The following is a 23,226-nucleotide window of genomic DNA, read 5'->3' on the forward strand; positions in this document are numbered from 1 at the left end:
TGTAAGTTAAGCTCAGGCTAAACAAAAAAGAGATACTTACCTATTCCACCACCTGCGTGTGGAGGTGCACCAAACCGGAAAGAGTCAATATAAGCCTTTATTTTCTCCAAATCTAGAAAAGAAAAATATTGTTTTTTCACCTGCTTAATGAACCCCAAGCCAAACAGACAAATAACTTCAGGACTACATGTACAACAAAGAAATTACAAACTAACAGTGGGGCTTTACTCATTGAATATGTAAATTGTCCAGAGCTATCTAGAATTAATGACTGTAACAGTTTTGTTATATAATTTTATTAATATTTATTAAAAACTATTCAACAAGATGTTGCTGGAAGACTCACTAGTTTCTTAATACCCCACTCTAGATGGTTAAACATGTTAATTAACATTTCTAACATTAAGAATGAAACAACTCTGATTTTACCACTCATATAACAAATTTTGCCCCAAATTCTTCCTCTAAAGGACAAAAATCAAGTAATGACTTATGTTCTTTTAAATTGCCTTGTTACCAATGCCATGATGCTTGGCTCGCTCTGTCAGCAGCTGGGGGTCATGAATTCTCTGAGCTCCAGACAAGATTTCTTCCCCTCTCATAAACATATCATATGAGTTAGAGGTTTTCTGGAAACAACGAAAAGGAGTTTATCTTCTACCAGAGTTCCATAGTTTGTAAATATTTACCTCTCAATAACATAATTTTCTGATATCCAATGCTGTAAAAAAAGCCTGATTTCTGCTAATATGTCTGCTGCCCTGGAAGAATGCTTTTGCCACTTTTCAGTGATGGCAACAGTGTTTGACCATGGAGATCTCTTCATAAAGCTCTCCTAGTTTTTGCTCATTTCTTTCTGATTTGTTTTCACCAGTGAAGAGTAACTGAAAACATTTGACAAGTCATGTAACCCTGACCTTATCTTGTTATCATAATTTTAATTACAGTAAGGCTGGAACTAAGTGATCTCTGGCCATATTAATACATTTTATCTGTATCATCAAGTTATCCCTACATGAAGTAATTTAAACTAAAAGAAAAAAAAAAAAAAAGAAAAAAAACCCCATTAACAACAAGGAATTTTACTTACAGGGTTGGCTGGGTCTGGCATTGTATAAAAAGGCCGCACAGCAAGAGGATATTTGTCAAGAATATAGAAGTCTGTGTCGTACTGAGTAAGTAATTTAGAACAGTTAGTACAAGAGAAAATTACATAAAAAACAAATTACAAGAAAAAGACAGAACCAGTGAATCTTTGAAATAGAATTTAAAAAAAATTCCCAATAGCTTCCCACAATATTGTCTAAGTTATCAATAAAAGTGGTACATTCTTTCTCATTTTTTCAATACTTTTTCTAGTGTAAACTTAAAAATGCTGAGCAGTAAAATGTGTTGCTGTAACAGGTACTTTTTTTTCTCCCCCAAAGATCTCATCTTCTCCAATAGATTTTTCTAGACTCTGGTCTTTTTGGGTGTTTATTCAAGTCTCCTAAGAATTGGCTTTGAAACATACTAGCCTGTTAGGTGTCCTCAGTACAATGTATGATAGAAATAAATATAAAAAATTGAAAATTGTTTGAAACTGCTTATTAATGACAAAAACAAAACTGACAGTAGATGAAATACACAGCACCAAAATGGGAATGCAGTCAATTAAAAAATGGTAATCACCAACTCTTCACAATTTCTGCATGTTCTGAGATACTGTTTAAATGTAAGTATTTACACCAACCCTATGAATCTACAATATCAGGTTTAAGATTCAGTGACAAATTTATTTACTCTAAAATAATTGTTACCTTTTCCTTTACCAGGCGTCCCAGGAGCTTTTCATTAGGTGTGCTGAAAAAGATTATCATCATTAAAATGAAGTGATTTAAACTTGTACTCGTGATATACTTCACAAAGCCCAAAAGATTATAAACTACAGAGCTGCTGCACCCTGACCCTTAGAAAATCTAGTACTTCTTTCTGACTGTTTTGGGTTGTGCATACAGAAATTGCAGAAATAAAGTATATTTATTTGTTTCTGAATATTTCTTATTGGTCCTAGAAATTCCTTAAATTAACTGGTACCTAAGAATATTCTCTCAATGTAACTTCTTCCTAGTTACCATATTGTGATTACTAAAGAACTGTGTACTCCATTTCCTATTGCCATACATCTTGTGCATGACACAATAAGTGAGAAACACATGAACAGTCATTGACAAAATGATTTTCCTCCATCAAACTCTTATGATGGAAACTTTATTCGATGCACAGATGGTTTAACTTAAAATCACACATAAGTACCCTAAAGGTGCTGGATATACTATGGGAAAGAACAGAACTGTTTTAATGAATTAAATGTTTTTAGTAAAGTTTATATATAAACTGCTAATTAAACCATCTCTCAGTAAATCAATGGGAATTCATCAAGATTGTTTAATCATTTTCCGGAGAGGTGGAAGGAAGAAATGGAAGGGTGTTAAAAGAAAAACCTTAAGGCAGCAGAATCTTTTTATTATTTATCTTTTACTCTCTAGTCAAAGACATGTTGTAATCACATGAAGGACTGCAATTGCTGGACAAACAAACACTTCTTTTCCTCCATTCTCACTTTCTGTTGTGAGTTATTTTCTGTCATATTTCAGAGTCTACGTTAAAAGAAAGGATTATTTTCACATCCTTTCATTTACTTGTCAAGAGATCTGGACAAAACTGCTATTTATTCCTCTAAAAGCTGTGGGTCCTTATTGAGGGCTGTCAGGTGCTCAGTACAAAACTGACACTTCACTACCACTTTCCCAAGACTGACACAGTTATGTCCTGCCAAGTACCTGAGATCCTCTTCATCACCCATCTCCACACCAGCCTCTCGAAGCATGGCCACACCTTCACGGTATTCCAGCCTCAGAGTTGGCTCCAAAAACTTAAATGGCTCACAAGGGAACTGTTTGCTCACCGTCTGAATTTCAGTTTGGAATCTACAGACAAAGAAACAAGAACAGAAGCCAAATACACAACAGTCAAGAACTTGCATGTAATAATGATTTTGTGATTTTGCCACAAGAGGTCCCTCTTGCAACATAAAAACTGTATTAAAACCACTTCTGGAGAAATTCTGTAATGAATTGTTCCAACAAAGTTAATGCACCTACTTCACTGACATTAATATTTTACTACTACTTCTGTTAAATCCCTTTTGTAAGAAGTAATCGTCTAGGTCGAATTTTCACAGTAAAGACACTGAAATCACCCCTTTGATTTGCAGTATTTACCTAGGTTCTTTTTTGAATTAAAAGTTGGAGTAATATCCAAATACATACAAGAAATTTCCTTCTGGACAGACAAAGATTTGCATTTCTGCTGGCAAAAGTATAATTTCTAAGCAAATGGAAACCACTTCCTAAACTTCTAGCCTGGTTTTTTAATGAGTTAGACTGTGAATAATGGAAAATAATCCTTGTTGTTATCAAGGAAGAAATGCAGGCTGGTACAATCTTTTTTTATTTAAGAAAACTTTCTTATATAGTAAATATTAAAATAACTTTTGAAATAGAACCATTTACCAGTAGTGGCACAAAAAGGACATTAATTAAGGATGGATTTTTTTCTCTTAGGAAGTCCTTTCAAGAGCAGACAGCAAGTTTCTTGGCACAAGCCAGCATACTCCAGGAGATGCTAAAAGTAGTTTACTGGCCTATGGCTTGAGTGAACTTTAGAAGTCAGGCACAAAGAAATAGCTAAGAGCAAAGTGAAAATATGTTTCAAAGTTGTGTTGTAAATTAGATTACCAATGATTATCTAACAAACTGAGGATAAAAGGCTTGCCTACTTCATTCCACAGTTCAAGAGATGTCAAACAAACAAAGTTGCTCATTGAAAGAAGGAAATGTTTTTACCTTTCCTGAAGCCCCTTGAATATCTGCACCAGGGTATCTGCAATCTCATCTACCACTTCATGATAGTGATAATTAAAAGCCATTTCAATATCCAGACCAACAAACTCAGTCAGGTGTCTGTGGGTATTGGAGTCCTCAGCTCTAAATACTGTAAAATTAAACAACAGAATTTCTAACTGACCTGAAATCATCACTCTAGTTGGAAAAATAACAATCGTCATTAGTATTAGACAGACATGAAAACTCTCACTGAAAGACACAAATATAACTAGCAGCCTCAGGGCATCATTTTTAACAGTGACAGCACTACTGCAGCTGTGGTGCTCAAAGGATACAAGACAGACACAATCCACAGAGAGGCAGGATCTCTGGTTAGACTAAGTCGCAAGGGGAAAAAACAGACAAGCTTTCAAGCACACAAGAACTTTCAGATTTGAAAACTGCCTTTTTCAGAGGAAGTGGACTTGTACACGTGTGTGTCTTCTGGGATGGGTACATGAGTCTAATATAAACACATCTTCCCATAAACCATGACTCATCTGTTAGTGATTAACAAGAAATTTAAGACCTTCTGAATTACTTGGAATTTGTTTGCGGGGTTTTTTTTTTGGTTATACACTGTTATTGACTTGTTTTCAGCATTTAGGGATTAGGTATCTTTAAACAACTTGAGGTCTTTGAAGAAAACTATTGTATTGCCACCTTAAGAGGCTATGTTTGAATCAGCTTTTGAGAAAGAGAGCATGAGACTGGAAATTATTAATTTTTTATTGTTTACTGACAGGTAAAAGTAAGCTTGTTCTAAGTAACGTTGTTTGGTACATGTACAGCAACTTCTCTGTCAACTTTACTGTCAGCAGTCGCCTCAACTGAAATTTGGTTTGTCAAGTGAAACTACACCAAATGAAACGTTTCAAAGCTTTAGTGTGTGTGTGTGTGTGTGTGTGTGTTATCTCACTTGTACCACAGCTGCTAAAAGCCACTAGGGCACACTTCACACACTGTATAATGCAAAGCTTTTCTTACCTGGCCCAACGCAGAAAACCTTTTCAAAGTCAGCACATATACACATCTGCTTGTACAGCTGTGGGGACTGAGCCAGGTAGGCACTGGTTTTGAAGTAGGATACAGTAAACACATTGGCTCCTCCTTCACTGGCAGCTAGAAAGCAAGTGCTTTTATAAGGAATTATTGAAATAAAATTAAGTGGTTATTAAAATAAAAATGTAAAAAATCAGAGGTAAAATGACAGATTATTTGTCTTACATTTAAAGATCAGAATGAGATTTTTCTTCAAAGTGTATTAGAGGAAAAATTTTTGCATCCATCCATTCATGCCAAGGTAAATTTTACAGCTCAGGACTGTCACACCTTTTCTTGAAAATCTGCAAATTTAGCTGGGGTAGTTTAAAATGTTACTGTTAGAGCTGACCTTCACCTTAGAGTGAGAACAGCAGAATACATATCTATACTAACACATCTACCTGGAGCCCCACATTTCTGTCAATCACTGCCAGTGGCTCAGGTTGCCGTGGGTTCACTGCAGAACCTCAGATCAAAGCGCATATCCTGTTTTGCCAGGACCATCCTCTCTAACTGAAAGCAGAAATCTCTCTCACAGCCAATCCCAGATTTACCAAAGGGCATGAGCCAAAGCTACAAAGCTTTTTCTCAGTTTGAGGCAATTTTCATAGGCAGGAACAAGGATCACAAGCCTTTCCCTTACACCTACCAAAACTGCACCACTTCACCTTGCCAATTCCCAGCGTGTGACGTGAGAGGTGCAGTGGCCTAACACAGGTAACTTTTAAAAACTGAATGTACATACAATAACACAGTAATGTAACACATAATGTAACAACACATAATGTGTTACACACAAATGTTCTGCTCTGATTTTAAATGCAATGTATCTTAGTGGCATCAACAAAACCTCAAAGAGCACAAACAAGATGGAAGAAAAACTTCCATCAGTACATCAAGCAACTGGACTTTTGAAAACAATACAGCAAATCAGAAGAAATAGAAACAGAAAGAAATAGAAACAAAGTCTACATTTCAGACTTTAACACTGAAGCTGTTATTCCATATTTCCAAAAAGAAAAAGGTCTACCACCTTCTATTCTGCCACATTCTCATGGCTAAAGAAGTGACAAATTGTGCCATAAAAAGGCATTATATTTTACACCATATGTTTGTTGCAACATCTTTATAATGGAATCGGCTTTTAATCTAAATTAGACTGATTTTTTTTAATACTGAGAATGGAACAGGCAGTGCTCAACACAAAGAACACTGATTTGAAGAATAATGCATATGATCAGAATTAGACATTCATATGCATTGCGAACTACATAAATCAAGTGTGTATATATAATTTGTCTTGTGATTTTTTTAATAGCCTACGTCAGGAGAAAAGTAAAGACCAACTCTGACACCTGCAACTTTTCTACAATGTATCTAAGCTAGAAAGAAAATACATGTTTTTTAAATAAAAACTTACTGAGTTTTTGTCATACAAGTACACTGAGAAACTATAAAAGAAGCACAACTGTAGCTGCTGGATCACATATACAGTACCTGAAATGATTTTGGGAGTCTGAATTTCCACAAATCCCTTGCGAATGAGAGTTTCTCGGAAAAGCTGACAAATACCAGACTGAAGGCAGAAGATTGCCTGACTAGTGGAGGTCTACAAGAAGAAGATAAAATAATGAATCCTATGTTAGTTTTTCCTGACTCCATTACTTCTTCTGGACAACTGAATTCCTTCCCTCAGGAATACATGATTATTGTATCTGCCTAAAAAGTGAGAAGTGCATATCCATAATTGTCTGTTACACAGAAGGAAACAGGAAAGGAAACCAAAGAAATTATTAATTTCAATTTATAGCATATTTAGTTATAAACGAGGCACTATGGCAAATTCTACATTAAAAAAAAAATACCTGATTTACGAGATGTGCTCCTGCAAATAAAGGTTTTATCAGAAGAAATTGAATAAAAGCACTAAATCTATTAAAAAGCTTTCAGCACACTGAACTAGAACAGCTGCAGGATACACAGTGCATGATAAAAGCAAAGCCATTAATAACTTACATAAGGTAGAAATGTCTGTCTGTGAAAGGCTACCAAATAGAATGTTTTTTCATGTAAAAACACAGCCACATGTTAACCATGTATAACATTGCCACAAAAACATCCAAACCCCAAGGTCTACACTTCCAACATTTAAGCAGCCCACGTAACACCTGTAGATATGAACTGCAGTTCTGTCTTTTTTTCACCTTACTTTAGAAGTAAATTTAGCTGAAAACAGAAGTAGATTTAACTGAATTGAAAATTTTGTTTATGCACATGACACAATTGAGCTGCTCATCTCAGTTAGCAAATACCTACACTAAACATTCCTGGAACACTTTTGGCCTAAAGAATGAAACAACCACCTTAGTGACTGCAGCAAAGACTGTGAGGTATCAGCACTGAAGCCGTATCTGATTTTGTGCTTTCAGCACCTCAAATGTGACAGTGAGCAACCTAAAAGGGTACAAAAAGACCAACGAGTTCCTGCATACGAGCAAGAGAACGGTTCTTTACGACAACCTGCGTCACAGCACTGTTTACTTCCCTTTCTGAACAGCACCCAGCTCTTCAGTTAGGGTAAGAAAGGTCTTGTGGGATTTTTCAGACTCCTCTACCAAACCACGAAACAAAAAACCTCCAACCAAAACAAATTATATGAGCAGCCAAATTTAGACAGACAGGCAGTAGAAACACTGAAATAAAGCTACATCCATCATCTCTGCAAGATAAAGACATCCCTTTACCAATAAACCCAAAGTGAAAACTGCAATAATACTGGAGATCTGTAGCTGTTTGGAGTTATTTGCTGTTTTAGCTGACCAATGAAATATTTCAGGTGGGTAAGTGGTTGAGACTAGTAAATAATAGCAGCTCTCACTGTCTGATAAACCACATGTCTGACAGACCACAGATGCTATTCCAAATGTTCAAAATGAAGCAAATGAGGTTTTGAGCAAGTTACAAAAGTACCCTCAAAGTTTTTCACCTTTTTCACATTGGTCGCCCACAAACAGACATCTGCCACAATCAGACTCTGCCTGAGTTAAGGGCATAATTTGGCAGTACATCCAAGTACCAGGATGATTCAAAGGGATTTTTTCTTCTTAACTATCTCCTACTTGAAAGGTGAAAAAGTTGACAACCTTAAGTCACATTTAAGTTTCTCAACAAAGTTTTTGATGAACTAGACACATCTAAAATTGCTAAGAGAGAAGTGTAACATCAACATAAATCAGGATAGAAACAATATATGGCTATAAAATATCTTCTACCCTTGGTGTGAACCAACAGCAGTTTCATGCCAGAGCAAGTGAGAATGCAGTAGTGAGCCAAACAGCCCCAGGAAAAAGAAAACCAGTTGCTAAACCCAGTCTGAAAGCAATTACATGGTCTGACCTAAAACTGTGCACAGAAACACAGTCAGTCAATATCTAACGCAGCTCTTCAGTAGCAAAGGTTTGTCAGGCAGTAACAGCTCCAGTCCTTTGTCAGATTGCAGGGCAAGGACAAGCTGAGCTATCTATAACGATAAGTTATGCTTAGAAACAGCATTTGTGAAAGCAGCCAAATTCACAGAACTGGACACTGAAGCTTTTATTTAACTGCAGACCAAAACCAAGCAGCAATTCTCCATACTTTAAATTAGATCTGACAAGACCACTCTTCTTCCAGCAAAGGTGGCCGCGTTTCAGTGTCCATTCACTCAGAGACTGACAACATGGATAACTGTTGGGAATTTGTGATACTGCAGCCTTCTTGTAAGAATTAAACACACCCACGAGACATCTGAGATAAGCTCATAAAGAACGGCATCCAACAATTTGCACTGGAGTCAAATCAATGACCTCAAAAGTTTTATGCGCCACTACAATTTCCAGGATTTTAAAAATGGAGAAAGAACTTTTCAGATTTAATAACGTGCTTTGCACTGGTGTGACGTTCAGAACACAAAGAGAACAAATTCATTCGAAGAAAATAATTCAGTAACTGAGAGGCTGGTACATATAGCAACGTTTTTACAATGGTAAGTAACATAGTCACAATATGAGCTTCCATACTTAGGTACAATACAGCAAGCTAAAGAGACTGCTGTCAAAATTAATTGCTTTTTACCTTTGTCTTAAAATAAGATTTTGCCATGGCATTCTATTTGTGTAGTGTTTACTCCAGTAGGAACCCTTCCACATACATATTGACAAACTATCTTACCTGAGACTTTGGCAAAGACAGTCAATACTGTTTCAAGAATTAATCAGAAACAGAAACAAATTTATGACACAAATGCTGTTGCAGTTAACAATGTTAATGTTTTAACTCAGTTTTCAAAGTTAATTTTGCAGAAAAATGCATTATTTTCAATAATCACCTTTGTTACAGACAGCAGAAGAAAAGTTTAGGGAACAATACTGAAGTATGAGTTTCAGTCATATCCTCAGTCTAATTTCACCTGTGTGTTTATTATTCAGCTGCCATGAAGGAAGATACTAATGACAAAACTGAGCATTGTGAGATTATAAAAATAATTATCACTTTTTGTTTGGCACAAGCTGCAGTGTCAGAACAACAGCCATGTGTGCTGCCAAATGTTTTTCAGTGGAACTGAGGGCAGTTCACACCAATGTGATCATATCTCAGTGAGGTGAGACCAACGCACAGACAGGAGAACTTGTGAACTTTCTTTTTACTCTCACATCAGCTGCAGAATTTGTTCTGCTCTCCCCTTATTTTTGCTTTTCTGTTTGCCTGCTGTAGCTACCTGTCTTCCATCAGGAACATTAAATACGTAGTTGGCTAAATAATATAATCTGTACTCTTTTAAGTAATATACGTTATTTTAAGTCATGTAACTAATTTTGCAATTCCTCCACTATATATATAACAAACTAAGGTTTTGTTAAGAAACAGAATTTATCTGAAATAACTTTTTTAACACTAAGGTGACTGAAGTCTACTTTTATTCAAATTTCAGTATTATAGTATAAGAATATATGAACATGGAGTTTGTAGTCTAAATGACTGGGACTGTGTATGAACACACTGCCAAATCACTGCCCACAGGAAAATAAACTGAACATTTGCTTGTTCATTACAGCTTGGATTCAGTCAGGAAAAACACAGCTTTTACAATGAGGAAACTGAATCCAACACAATGAAATCAAGCTTGAAATAATCGAGTATTTGGAAAAAAAGTGCGTTAAGATCAGTGTACAGCTGGATTACCACATAACACAGTCTGTCATCCATAAACTACAAAAGACACAGTTTAATGTTAATGCTCTACCCTGAGCAGTATGGACAGGATAATACTGACCCTAAAAAGGCTTTGCTTTGGTCTCAATGAGCTGGGCATTAGTAGCCACAATTGTAGCAACAGGACTGCAAAAAGCATATCATTCAAGTCACATTTGGACAGATACTGTTGAGATAAAAGTCCTGCTGAACACAAAAAATAAACCAGAGCAAGGACATCAGTCAGGTCCAAACCTGGGTGAATCTGAATTGTTTCGTTCTTCAGACTTTTTCAAAGGCAAACTGACATGTAAAACCCAAGAATTAGTGTTTCTTTCATTGGACTTTTCTTCATTGTTTTTTTTTAAACAATGTAAAATTGGATGAACCTGAACTGGTAATTTTAAGAAGCAAACTACAAGAATCAGCTTTTCACTGGTCTTTTCTTCATTACTTTTCATGTACCACAGAATTTAATGAAATCTCATTTCTGCAGGTCTTCTTACAGACATGGGAAGTCTACACATCATCAAGTACTTCAGTGAAACTTAAGAACAGCAGAAAAGTAAACATTTAAAAACACAGTCAGTACTCTACTTTGCCCTTTTTAACTGTTCTGGTAAGTGAATGGTAAATCAAACATCTCTATGATCAAGTGGTTTGACTTTCATTAAGCCATTGTGAAAAACAGATATTTAAGTCAACAGTGGTTTCCTCACAGTCACCTGTGGTTATGTGAAAGAAAATCTAGTCTATATAAGGACTTCTTCTTCTTACCAGCTCTCTTTTCTCTAAAGCACTAACTTTTCTACTCCAAAGGTGTGATCTGTATTTTATGAGTTAACCCACCAGGAACAGGTTCATTCTTCTCCAGTAATAATTCTTTGGAAATTATTTTCAAAACCCCTTAGCCCTGAATAATCACCACTTTCTCTCCATACCTCACAATAACAACCACAGCAGTAGCCTGGCCTCTTGACATTTAAGCACTTCCCATCCCCAACCTTAAAATAACTAAACTACCAGACACTTCGAAGAGATCTCTGTCAGCAAACAAAATGCAAGATTGTTAATAATTCACTGCAATACTCAGTCTATTTCCACATGTACACAAGAGTGGAAGTCTTGCAATCTTTGCAACATACTTTGCATCTTTCATCTCCACTAATGTAATTTCCTTATTATTAACTGCACTTCTTGTATTGCATCATAATCAAACCTTCCTTGGTATAACATCATAGCTGGATGGAGTGATGCTATTTTTGGAAATCCAGTTTTTTTCATTCATGTAATAACTGAGTTTCCCAGCTCTGCTTTATCATGACTTGGCCCTATTCAATTAATTAATCTCCTACATTAATCACTCTTTAAAATTAGCTAATTACTTAACTACTTTAAATACTGTGTTTACATGGATAAAATAATTTTAGTTGCATACAAATGACTTTTTTTAGTCTGAGCCTAACCAAGATCTATGCATTTAGTTTGGTAAACCTTTCTCAAAATAAGTGTCCTTATTTTTGACGTTCAGTGACCTCCTTCTTCCTTAAAAAACTGGGGCACTGAGGAAACCAGAACTAGTTTATACATTTATCTGTGGCTGGACTTCCTCCCACACTTGTAGGAACTGATCATCACAGTATCTCTGTTAGAACTATTCTGTTAACATTTTTCTCTGTTACCCCTGATATGGTTTTCCTAGAAGGAACAGCTGTGGGAACAAGGGTTCAGATAACACATCATGTTTGCAATCCTCCTTAGGACATGCCTACTTATACACTGCATTTGAAACACTAAAGACTCTTTGAAGCCCCATTTGTACTCCAGTAGTTCCAATCTATGGAATTAAATCACTGACAATCAATTACTACTTTCTGGGTTTATTTGTATTCCTACTCTCATGATTCCACTAACAGTGGCTAATAACAGTGCTTAGAATGTACAAATATATACATATGCATGTGTTCTCACAAGAAATTTCTCTGAAATCTCCCCTTTCTTCATTATTTTCTGCTTATTCAGCACTCCCTTAAAAAAATATTAAAATAACACATGTAGAATCTGCTTTTGTTCTGAAACACATAATGAAAGGTGTAACAGAAAAGATACACAGAAATGTGACACATTCTGAGACAGAAATTTTTCCTGAGCAGGGAAGGAAGGCAAGACAGACACCCAAGCTCAATCATGGGCAAGCTGTGGCCAGACCACACCCAGCCACAGGTGTATGCAGAGGATGAGACGCAGAAACTGCGGTACTGAGATCTGACATTTCATCCTCCTACCAATTGTGTAAAAAGCTAACCTGAATTCCTGTTCAGCATGAAACATCTGCTTAGCATCACACTGCAGCAGCTGCTGTAGCTAAGGAGAAAAAGAGCTTCTTAACATAGAGTTAAGGTTCAGAGCTCAAAACAAGGTGCCAGACATTGCTGAAGAAAGGGTGTCCCAACAGTGGTTGGGACACAGAAGAGGTTACAGCAACATCCACTTAGGTCAGCAGCTGCACCCTCCAAGCAGAATAGTGACAACTAATGCCCTACTACTGTACTGACACAGACATTTCAGAAGTATTGGGAGGGTCATGCTGAACTACTGGATGTGTACAGGGGCAGAAGAACATCCAGTCCTTTCCATTCCACCTCTTGTGTTTATTCTGGCATAAGTCTTCCTTCTTTTTCCATTACTATTTACCTTCCTAGGCTTTGCTCTGCAGATGCCCTCAAGTGCATCATTACAGCCAAGGATACATCCAAGCCATTTTCACCCAGAATTTTTAAATGTTATTTCCCTTTGTATAATTTCTTTGTTCTCTTTGAGTCTCATGGCTCCTTTCAGTTTATTATACAGGTGGTTCTTCAATATAATGGATTTTCTTAGTTTTTTTCTGGAGTGCTGTTGGTTATTTTTACACATCACCAGATGTTCAAGTAAAGCCTGCAGTACAAGCATCCCAGATTTGTCCCCTTCAATTCAGTACACTGCCTTAGCACTACCATAAGCTGATGATCCTTCAAATGATTTTCACTTTCAATCATTAGTATAGAATTCTTTTCATTAAAGGCTTAATTTAAGACAGATTAAGAGACCAATATGATGAGATACTGAGTACCCTGAAAAGTAACCACAGACTGAAGTTACTCAGTATTGTACATAAGGTCAAGTGAAAAGCAATTTGGTACAAGTAAAACAGTTGACACAAGTAGTTTTAGTTGTTGAAATAAGGAGATCAGATGTTAAAAAGCTGCAATTCAGTGCCAGAACTTTTCCTAATTTTCCAATAAAATACTTTTTTTGTGTAATTTCTCAGGTCCAAAAGATTGATTTACTGAGAAACTGCCATTATCAAGAACTCTGAAGGTAGTACCAGGCATCAAAAAAAAAAAAAAAAAAAAAAGCTATGCACAGTCTTCATTCAGTGTTGATTAAAATTTTATTGTGGAGAGCCTAAAAGGGCTCAAAAGCCTAGGAAAAGGCCAGGATGCCTCAAGTCAGTAATGCTTAGTTAGTTACACACTTAAGTGCTAGCTGCTGTTTCATTAAAAAAGAATCAAAGTTCTACAAGTAATTTAGTAGAGAATATTTTGCTGCTCATCAGAAATGGTAAATATTTGGGAGGTCTATGAATTCACAGAAGGTTGGGTCTTCATGACCTGGATAAAGAAAGGTGTTTCAGGGAAAAAAAGGGAAAATACATTAATGCTGTGAAAGAAGCAAAGAGAGTAAGATTGGTGCTGTAGCATGGTACAATGTCCCTGGCAAGGCATGCATTACAGAACCTCAACTGCCCGTTAAATCCCGGAACTTCCATCGTATTCTTCAAAACCGAGCTCTTTACAGATTTTGGATAACAAAACTATATCTGAGAAAAAAATGTTGTTTCTAAATTGTCCCTATTCAGTCACCTTTGACTTTGGCAGCTCAAAAGCACAGATGTACACAGCCACATCAAATCATCAATGTTTGCCTTTGAACTACCAATGTATATTCTTTAATTAATGTCAGTAAAGGCAAACATTTAGGATTCAAAAATCCCATGCTTTTACAAAACGACATCGTTTATGTTTCTTCTGGCCAACAATACAATTCCATCAAATCCAGGACTTTTATTGCTTTGTGGACTAGAAATATGGAAAATAAACACTTGCAGGCAAGCCTGCAGTGCTGCATGTTCCTTACCCTCAGATCAATGATTCTGTTGTCCAGTCTTGTATCTTGGTTTACAGTAGCTCTTCCATCCTAAACAGTTGCGCAAAAGCACACAGTGAATACACACACATCCAAAAAATCTACAAACTCAAAACTTCAACAACAGAAAATCAGTGGACAAAAACATCTTCTGGCTAAAAGCAAAGGGCTATTTTTATATTCAGCAGAACTTCTAGATCATTCTAGAAAGATCATACAGCAAAGTGGCAGCATAGCAAAGTTTAAGGTGCAACTTCTCCCATAGGTCACAGGCAGAACCCAGCTATGAGGATGCAGCAGACACACACACAAGATTGGAAACCTTCTGGTTTTGACCTCCTACTGCAGTTCAGCAGACATCAAAGCCATAGAGATGTTGAACACAGTTCTGGATAGCACAAAGGAAGTAAAATGCAAACCTAACAAACCCCCAGAATCACCGCATTAAGGAAGTTGCTTGGCTTTCATGCTTTTGTTCAGCTACAAAGACAATAAAAAGCATTTGAGGATGCGAAGTTTTCACCTCCTCTCCTTCCACTTCTGGTCGAACAGCATCATCCAGCTGTAAGGGCAGTCGGGGTTCAGCTGAACTGATCACATAGATCTGAAATTGAGAGAGAACAGAAATAGCATGAGCCTCTGCTCAAAAGGAGGTGTGATTTACAAAAGGGTATTTCTAGCAGAGACTTGAAACAGAGTTTGCATAGCCTGCTTGCTCTAAGGCTGTGATTTTATTCCAGTACTTGTGATACACTGTGCATTCTCATGACAGTACTGAAGTGCTTAGTTTTTGCTTTCCCCTTGAAAGATTTGAAGTATCTTTTTTCCTTCTGGGAAGCACCAAATTGAGCAAGTTCATACAGCCTGAGGGACAAGCCTTTTGGCATGAATGCCAGCTCTGAATATACCATATTTCACTGAGTTTTAAGTTCTGATTCCATCAAGATCATCCTGTTCTTCTCCTTGTTAATGTATCATTTGTTTATCATCTGAATATAGCTGACAGAGCTATTTCAGATTCAAGAATTTATGAGATAACTAAAATACAATCAGAGAACGAAAACCACCTTGCTGTGCCTTATGGTCTAGTATTGCTCCTGGAGGAGCAGTGAATTTGACGTTCTTTCAGAAAAATCAAGCGCAGGATAATCTGCACACATATTAAAACATGTTTCTTCAAAATCTGCAGATTTTCCCCAATGCTGTTAGCTAAGATTTACCTCACTGCTATAATAGCCATTGTGCTCTACTCCTGAGGTGACTGGGTTTCAGCTGTATTGTATACATACAGGCATACAGTTTAGTTAAAAACCCTTAGAAGAAAAGGATATTACATAAAGGTTTAAATATGCTTTCTATTTAAACAAATTATAAAGTTACACTTCCTCCAGCCCTACAGCACAAGTTCCAGGAACTTTAGATTTCAAAAGTTTCCACACTGTTAAGCTACTGAAAGTTTATTTCTGTGAGAATTATGTATTCCAGTCCATTGTACTAAGGGGAAGATTGTAACTCTGATAAAGAAGAAACTCCTGGCTTGCACTTAAAAAGAAGTAGACTTTTTATTCCAGTGTCTACTGCAGTTAAGAATCAAAAACTAGAATTACAAGCTTTCCTAGCCAAATTGTTCTAGTGAGATACTTTATTTTACTTGACACTGTAATTCAAATGGCAGATAAAAACAGGGAAACTCCAACTATTTTAAAACCAGAAGAGTTTAATTTTTACATACGAAATACTGAAACGTGTAGCTTAAAGGAGTTTATTTCTCTGGCAGGGGATTCCTTACTGAAAAAGTTTATGTATGTAGATGGACAGGCAGTTCCAACAGATTATCTATCAAACAATTAACCAGTGCTCCATTTGCTCAAAAATTTACCCTTTGAACATGAAGCTCAACATCTTGCTGAGTACAACCTCCGATTTTCTGATGTGCTTTCCTCACAACGCCCTCTATGTCCACAATGCTCTCTTTGGTGATGCTGGCAATAAAGAAAGGACAGAAAGCTCAGTAACTTCCATTGCACACTGCAGCGATCTCAGCACTGAGCACCATTCATTCACTTGCATGGACTGTTGAACAACAGAACAGAGTAAAGGATCTGAAGTTACTTTTATATCTAGTAACTGATTAATAAAAGAGTTTGCTGAATTATCCCCAGCCACAATGAATTCAAACTGGGATGGAAGACTTGAGAGGGAAAGAATTATGACTGAGCTCAGTGCTCGCCCACTCTGTGTGTGTATTTATACATAAACTGAAAAGTGGCAGAGCTCTTTTTCTAGGCCACTGACACTCTTCCATGTGTCAGATGATGCAATTATCTGCAAGATGTGTCTTCACCAGCACAACAACAAACTGAAGGGAAATCCTAGAACTGAAGGGGAAAATCGAAACTAGTTCAGCTTGTTTAAACTACATGACTTGTTACTGAAAGATGCAAGATGCTCCAAAGTCATTTCTCTGTGACAGGGGACACCCTAGCTGCTCTCCACTAACAGTCACTAACAGTACATTAGAACACCACACACCATCCTGAAAGACTTCCAAAGATACGATATAAAGTATGTGTGCTCTAAGCAAACAATAACAAAATCTTCAAGAGTCAGAGGTGAGAAAAGAATTTGTATGAGTACTTTTTATTTACACATTCAAGGTACTGGAGTTTAAACCAGCACTTTTCTACAGATAATTTCACCCTCACTGGAAATATATTTTCACTCTGTCTCTCTGTTAACTTACAAGAGGTCAAATATCTAAAAATATTGCTTTCCTTTTTAGGAAAATTAATATTACAATTAATCTTTCATTTGCGAGTCCTTCTTGAGAAAGCTGAAAAGCAGTTTATGTACATCACTTGACCACCTAAGCCCTTAGACAGCAGGAAAGTATCAGGCCCACAATTCAACTGCAAATAATAAGAGGTGAGTGAGGATGTCATCAGACAAGCTGGCCACTGCTGAAGCAGCAAAACAAAGAGCCATTAACAACCACCAACTTTACAAGGCTGGCACTTTTTTTACTTTGAACAAAAATCTTGAACAATCTGATAATATTAAAGTAACTGTGGAAAATTCAAGCATCAAATTCTCAAAACCTAACTGCATCACTATAAATAAATTCCAATTAATTAAAAAATAAAAAGCCAAATTTGAGTATTTTAGCTGATTACCCTTTTTTTTTATGGTAATACTTTCAGGTGATAGAACTTAGCTGCTCTGAAGTTAATACAGAAGGGTGCTTCACATGCTTGACTTGCTTAACCATAGATAATTCCATGTACTGCATTAAATTTGTGAACAGCATGTTCTGGTACATTTACACTTTAGAAGATCTACAGTTGCTCAAATCACAACTAAATTTGTACACAGTAGATGTTGAGAGCAGGCTTTAAATAAGAATCCATTTAGTTATGGGTGAGCCTCCATCTCCACTAGTTTAGCAACTGAAATGACACCAAGTGCTTCCAAGTACTTTCTATTACAAGTGATTCTGTCTGAAACTCCTTACGCAGACTGTAGAAGCAATACAGCACTTTAGATGCAAGAGAGCATGATCATCTATAAGAATATATGATGCTAAACCAGTATTAAGTGTAATTATAAATTCCCTTTGCTTTTCAAATGCATGAATGTTTAAAAGAATTAGTTTTACTCTTATGTGAACTCTTTTTCCCTAAACAGTTCTCATTTTTCCCACTTCCTTTTCCATGTCAACATTTTGGCAAATGTCCAGAAAACACCACTAATGACATGAATAGCAGTGTCTTCACTGAAAATATCTGTTTCTAATCTGCTGAATAAAAGCCTTCTCACTAATAATAGCAAATCATGTTTTAAATTTATTGAAGAAAATTCTCTGTGCTGTGAAAAAGAAAATAGTTAAATATAAATGTGTTGTATGATGGAGTCATAGTTAGATTGGTGATCCTATGGATGAGAGCTGTTAGTGAAGTGTGTACAGAGCTCTGATCAGAACGTGCAAGGAATTCAACATGCAAAATGGTATCAGGTTAAAAATACAGGAAGAAACTGAGTTTTACATAACTGTACCTGCAATATTGCTTTGCAAACTTGCATAACTTTAAAGCTTAGCACATCGGATAATATGAGGTTTCTCTCCATCTCTACACTGGAGTTGCAATTAAAACAAGTTTCTTGATATGGAACATATTTAAAACTGTAGCATTCCTTAGTTATTACACCTGCCATAATTTTAATATTAAATAAATATTAAATAGTATTTCAGCTGAGCTAATTGTGTGGGTCCCTGTACTCAATTACTCAAGTAATTGCCTGGGCACACAAAAGCACTAGGAAGGGTCCTATTGCATGTGACCATCTTTGTATTTATAAACATCCATCACCTCTAAACTTTCATTTGATAATTTAAAAATATGCTTTTCCTCATTTCAACTCGACATTTAATCCAGTATGGAAATAAAAGCTTGTGTTTTGAGTTCTGTTTGAGCCATGCTCAGCAAGATCTAGAGCTGGAAGTATCTGAAGTCCCTAACACTGCATCAAATGTAAACTACAGAAACCTGGAAGGTGCTGCTTTGATCCAAACAGGTAATTCCAAGGATGTTACTGAAATGGCATTTTTAGTTCAAGTTGTAACAAGAAACAAGATGTTTCAATAAAATGCCCATAACTACAGCAAAGCATTCTCCCACAGCAGCAGGACTAAGTCATCTAGGTGATTTCCGACAAAATTCCCCTGGGTAACAAAAAAACCCCGAAACACCAACAAAAGTGAACAAGTAGCAGAAAAACATGCCAAACTACCACCATTTCCCTTAAGGACAACAACATTTGTATCTGTAATTAATATTACCAGGGACTAGAAATTAAAGTAGGATGCATAAGGCATTAAGAAAAGACAGATGACATCTTTACATTGTTTAATCCAAAAAGAAACTATTTAAGTATATAGATTCATGAAGTCCAACAATAAAAAATTTCTCTGTATAGGAAACTATTTTATATGTAATGTTCAAAAGAATCAAAATTATAGTTTCTAAAGTGTCCACTAGATGCCTTATGTCTCTCTTAATTAGCTGCATGTCTATTAGCCAAGACTTTCCCTTTTAACCACAGGATTGCATTCTTGCAGTCTTTATAACAACATCTTTCATCAACAGCTTCATGTTGCAAGCTGAACCCTATATTGGCCTCCCAAAGTGAATCACAATCAACACTTCCCTGGTCAAAAGCCTGAAGAATAGGAAGAAACTTGGTTATTTTTAGACTTTAAATAGAAAATGTTTACTTCTATACCATCTACACTTATTCTGGCATTTTGTTCTTTTTTCTTCAACCTCTTTCTGTAAGCAGACTGCACAAATCATATTAATACATTATTAAATTAAAAATATTAAATAATTGTCTTAATACATAAAAATCAATGATCCTTTATCTGAATGCCAGTGAAAAGTGAAGGCAGTGGTTTACTTTCAAAAAATGAGTATATTTTGTAAATAGGAATATAAACATTTTGTACTCAACAAGAGCAACTGTAAAATCCTGTCTGCACAAATATAGCCCCCAAAATGGAAATTACCTGACATTGTATACAAAAAGGCCAGGAAAACACCTACTCTTATTCTCTTCATTCTAAAAATGTAATGATTGGTTTCCTTTACCAACATTCTAATGCTTGGTTGAACCTGGGTATCTTCTGGGGAAAAAAAGAAGCCAATCTGCTTTTAAAGATTTTAAGTAAAAAAATCCACAATGCATTTTTAGTAATTATCACAAAAAAACTCTACACTTTATTTCCTTTTTAAATTCCCCTAGTTTCATCCTCTGTTCCTTGCATCCTGTCATACCTTTGTATCTGCACTGTAAAGACCCCCCCCAATGGCAGAAAACCTTGCATAGCATCACCAGACTGGGATCTAAATCACTCACTAATATCTCCAGGATAGAAGAGTTTTCTTAGTCTCACATAAGGCAGATTTGCCTGATCATATATCATTTCTTCTTGCAACTTCACCATCAACTTTTTCCAATTTGACATGTATTCAGACACAAAGACAACAAAAGTGGAAAAAATACTCCAAAACTGCCTAAAACCAGGCATATATTATATTAATGAAATTTTATTCCTCTTCTCCAAAACTCCAGGAACTGCATAGGCTTCTGTCAAGTCAGTTATTTATCACAATCTCACATTTCTCTCTGCACTTTTTTATTTATTAATCCTGAATACCCACAAAATCTGACCAATCACAAAGGTACAAATTCACACTGAAGAGCACTGAAGTGATTATTCTAAATGAGCCCTGGTTACTATACACTCCTGAGTCCCTATTAACCAGTTCAATTTCTGTGTCACCAGCAAACTTCACTGCAATTTGACATTTTCTTCCAGCCTTCTGATATAAAAAACAGAAATTGATAAAGAAAACATTCTGCAATATCCAGCAGTCTTCCTGGTATTATCAATTTATCTAGCTAAAGAACTTACATATGTTTATCTGCATTGTGAATTTTTTTCATACAACTTAACCACTTTACTCCCACTCCATTTTAATCTCTTTCCTGCATTTTTATTCTCTAGTCTACTACAAAGAGCCATCTAGTTACTTCCTGTGCAAGGGCAAATTTTTTGAGCAGCTATATTACCACCTCTCCCAGCTGCTCTAGCAGCTCACGTGGCTCTGGCAGTGGGGTGGCGGGAAAGGCTCAATTCTGAGATAGAAAAGGAGAAAGAAAACCAAAACCAGCCACACCCAACGCTTGATGGAAAAAAGCAGGTTGATAAATTACTAAGATACAACACTAACTGGCATCTCTGCTGTGTAAAAGAAACAATTAACTGTTTCTCTTACACATTATCCCTTGCAGGACCAGGCTGAATTGTTTTTTATTGATAAAAGACAAAAGAGCAATTCCACAGCTGCCAATCCAGTACCTCAACTGACTCTGTGCTATATTTGTCTTGGAAGTTCAACTTGAAACTTTCCATGGTTAAACTCACAGAAATTTCTTTGTAAACCTGAGTTGAATCACTATAAAATATCTTTCACTAAAAACTCACATTCTAATGATAATGGTGGTAATTATTGTATAAATGTTGCTGACCACAGAACATGATGAAAGTTCTTGGTTTCCATGTGCCAATATCTAAAAGAGGAACTGGTTTGTTTATAATTTCTGAAAATTTGTACAAAAATGCTCATTATTTCATCAACTAAAATTAAAAATTCAAGATCCAGAATTTTACAATCTACTTTAAACAAAGTTGTGGACACACTAAGAAAATATGAGAAAATAGCACAATGAAAATATAGTTTAGATACTATCAGTGAAAGCATTTAAAAATTTAATTGAAATTTAAGATATTTGAGTTAAACGTTTTTTTCAATAAATGTATATTTCCTCATTTAACATGTAGGAAATGAGGATATAATGGTGGTGCTACGTTGGACTTGGTGATCTTGAAGGTCTTTTCCAGCCTTAGCAGTCCTGTGAGTCTATGATAAAAAAAGACACTGAAAAAGGCAGGGAAACAGGATAGTTATTTTTAGACATCTAAGCCCAGCCTCATTTGCTAGAAATAATGGGATCACTCCAGAGCAGGTGAAAGGCAGCAGGGAAGTGACTGAACACAGGCACGTACTGGGGCTCTGCTTCAGGTGCTGCTGACACAGTGACCCCATGTGCACTCACCAGGCAGGGAATAGCAGCAGCCTCTGAAGGACAAAAGGCAGCTGCAGTGGCAACAGCAGACAGAATTGTAGGAGATGAAACAGTGGAAAAAGTGAGAGCATGGCAGGATATTAATAAAACAGGTTTGTTGGTGGGAAGGAATCCTGAGGAGATGACTGCACTAATGGTGTTAAAAAAACCAAAAGCAAACTCCCAAAAGAAAATCCAGAAAGCTTTAATAGAGCTACACCACTCAGAGAATGCGATGATGAGCATGTTATCATTTCAGAAGTACAAATGGGATGGGAAACATGGATGCTACAAAGTAAGTGAAGCTGAAGTACCAGGATTCAGCTAGAAAATGCTATCCCAAAGAAGGATCAGAAGGAAAAGTCAAAACATAGTATAAGCATCATCAGTCTGGCTACTCTGAGGAGTTCAAGTCTGTCTCAACAAGAGGGGAGGCAACAGGGAGTTGGGAAGAACCTAAGGATGAGATTCTGCCTGATCTAAGCAGCTCACTGCTGCCAGAAGAGAAAGGAGCTTTACCCTCTACTGCTTCCAGATACCCTCTTCCACCATTTACATTCCTTGTTAGCTCTGGACCTCCATGACATGATTTAAATCACTTATCTGGCAGAAAACTGACTGAGTAAAAGAAGATCGGTGAATCACAAAAAACTATCACAGAAGGTTTCTAAGTAGCAGACAGCATATCGAAAAATAGCATAAGGACCAGCTTCCCTCTCATGATCTCCACAAAGATCTACCAATCATGAAATGTAAGAAATTCAGCTGTGGAAGGAAGAACCAAGAAGAAAATAGAAAAAGAGAGATATTGGAGAAAACTGGAGAATAGGAGAGAGTGCATCACAACTCTAAGGGTTGTTTCACTGTTCTGTAGCACAAGTTTCTCAAGGGAGTAGAGGCAGACAGTTGGGAGTTTCGAGGGAGATGAATTAGGGAACAAGTACATTATACACTTCATTCTTTTTAGAGATTCCAAGCGCTGGAGTGAACAAATCATTTCATGAAGAAACAGAACACTTCACTTTGGCTCACAAACACCTGTGAACAGCATGTTTCACACTGGCACTGCCAGCACTGAGCACCGCCAAACAAACACTGCTGGTTCTGTTTTCCTGTTGCCTTGAACCCCATCAGCAGAAGCATTATCCCAACC

The 23,226-nt window shown here is 36.5% G+C and overlaps 1 protein-coding gene across 2 annotated transcripts in view; it reads right to left on the reverse strand.

The window, feature by feature from the left end:
• Positions 1-23,226, reverse strand: part of DARS1 (aspartyl-tRNA synthetase 1) — a 36,657-nt gene that overhangs the window by 1,409 nt on the left and 12,022 nt on the right. For both annotated transcript variants that reach the window (XM_023931383.2, XM_086898699.1), the window contains exons 5-15: positions 16,267-16,369; positions 14,911-14,991; positions 14,379-14,438; positions 6,468-6,579; positions 4,914-5,048; positions 3,888-4,035; positions 2,823-2,969; positions 1,800-1,842; positions 1,091-1,171; positions 518-629; positions 41-112 (exon numbers count right to left, since the gene is read on the reverse strand). In XM_023931383.2, the coding sequence (XP_023787151.1) occupies positions 41-112; positions 518-629; positions 1,091-1,171; positions 1,800-1,842; positions 2,823-2,969; positions 3,888-4,035; positions 4,914-5,048; positions 6,468-6,579; positions 14,379-14,438; positions 14,911-14,991; positions 16,267-16,369 (1,094 nt within the window). The remainder of the gene's footprint in view (positions 1-40; positions 113-517; positions 630-1,090; positions 1,172-1,799; positions 1,843-2,822; positions 2,970-3,887; positions 4,036-4,913; positions 5,049-6,467; positions 6,580-14,378; positions 14,439-14,910; positions 14,992-16,266; positions 16,370-23,226) is intronic.

Source organism: Cyanistes caeruleus, chromosome 7 (genome assembly GCF_971803275.1).
Source record: "Cyanistes caeruleus chromosome 7, bCyaCae1.hap1.1, whole genome shotgun sequence".
Lineage (NCBI taxonomy): Eukaryota > Metazoa > Chordata > Aves > Passeriformes > Paridae > Cyanistes > Cyanistes caeruleus.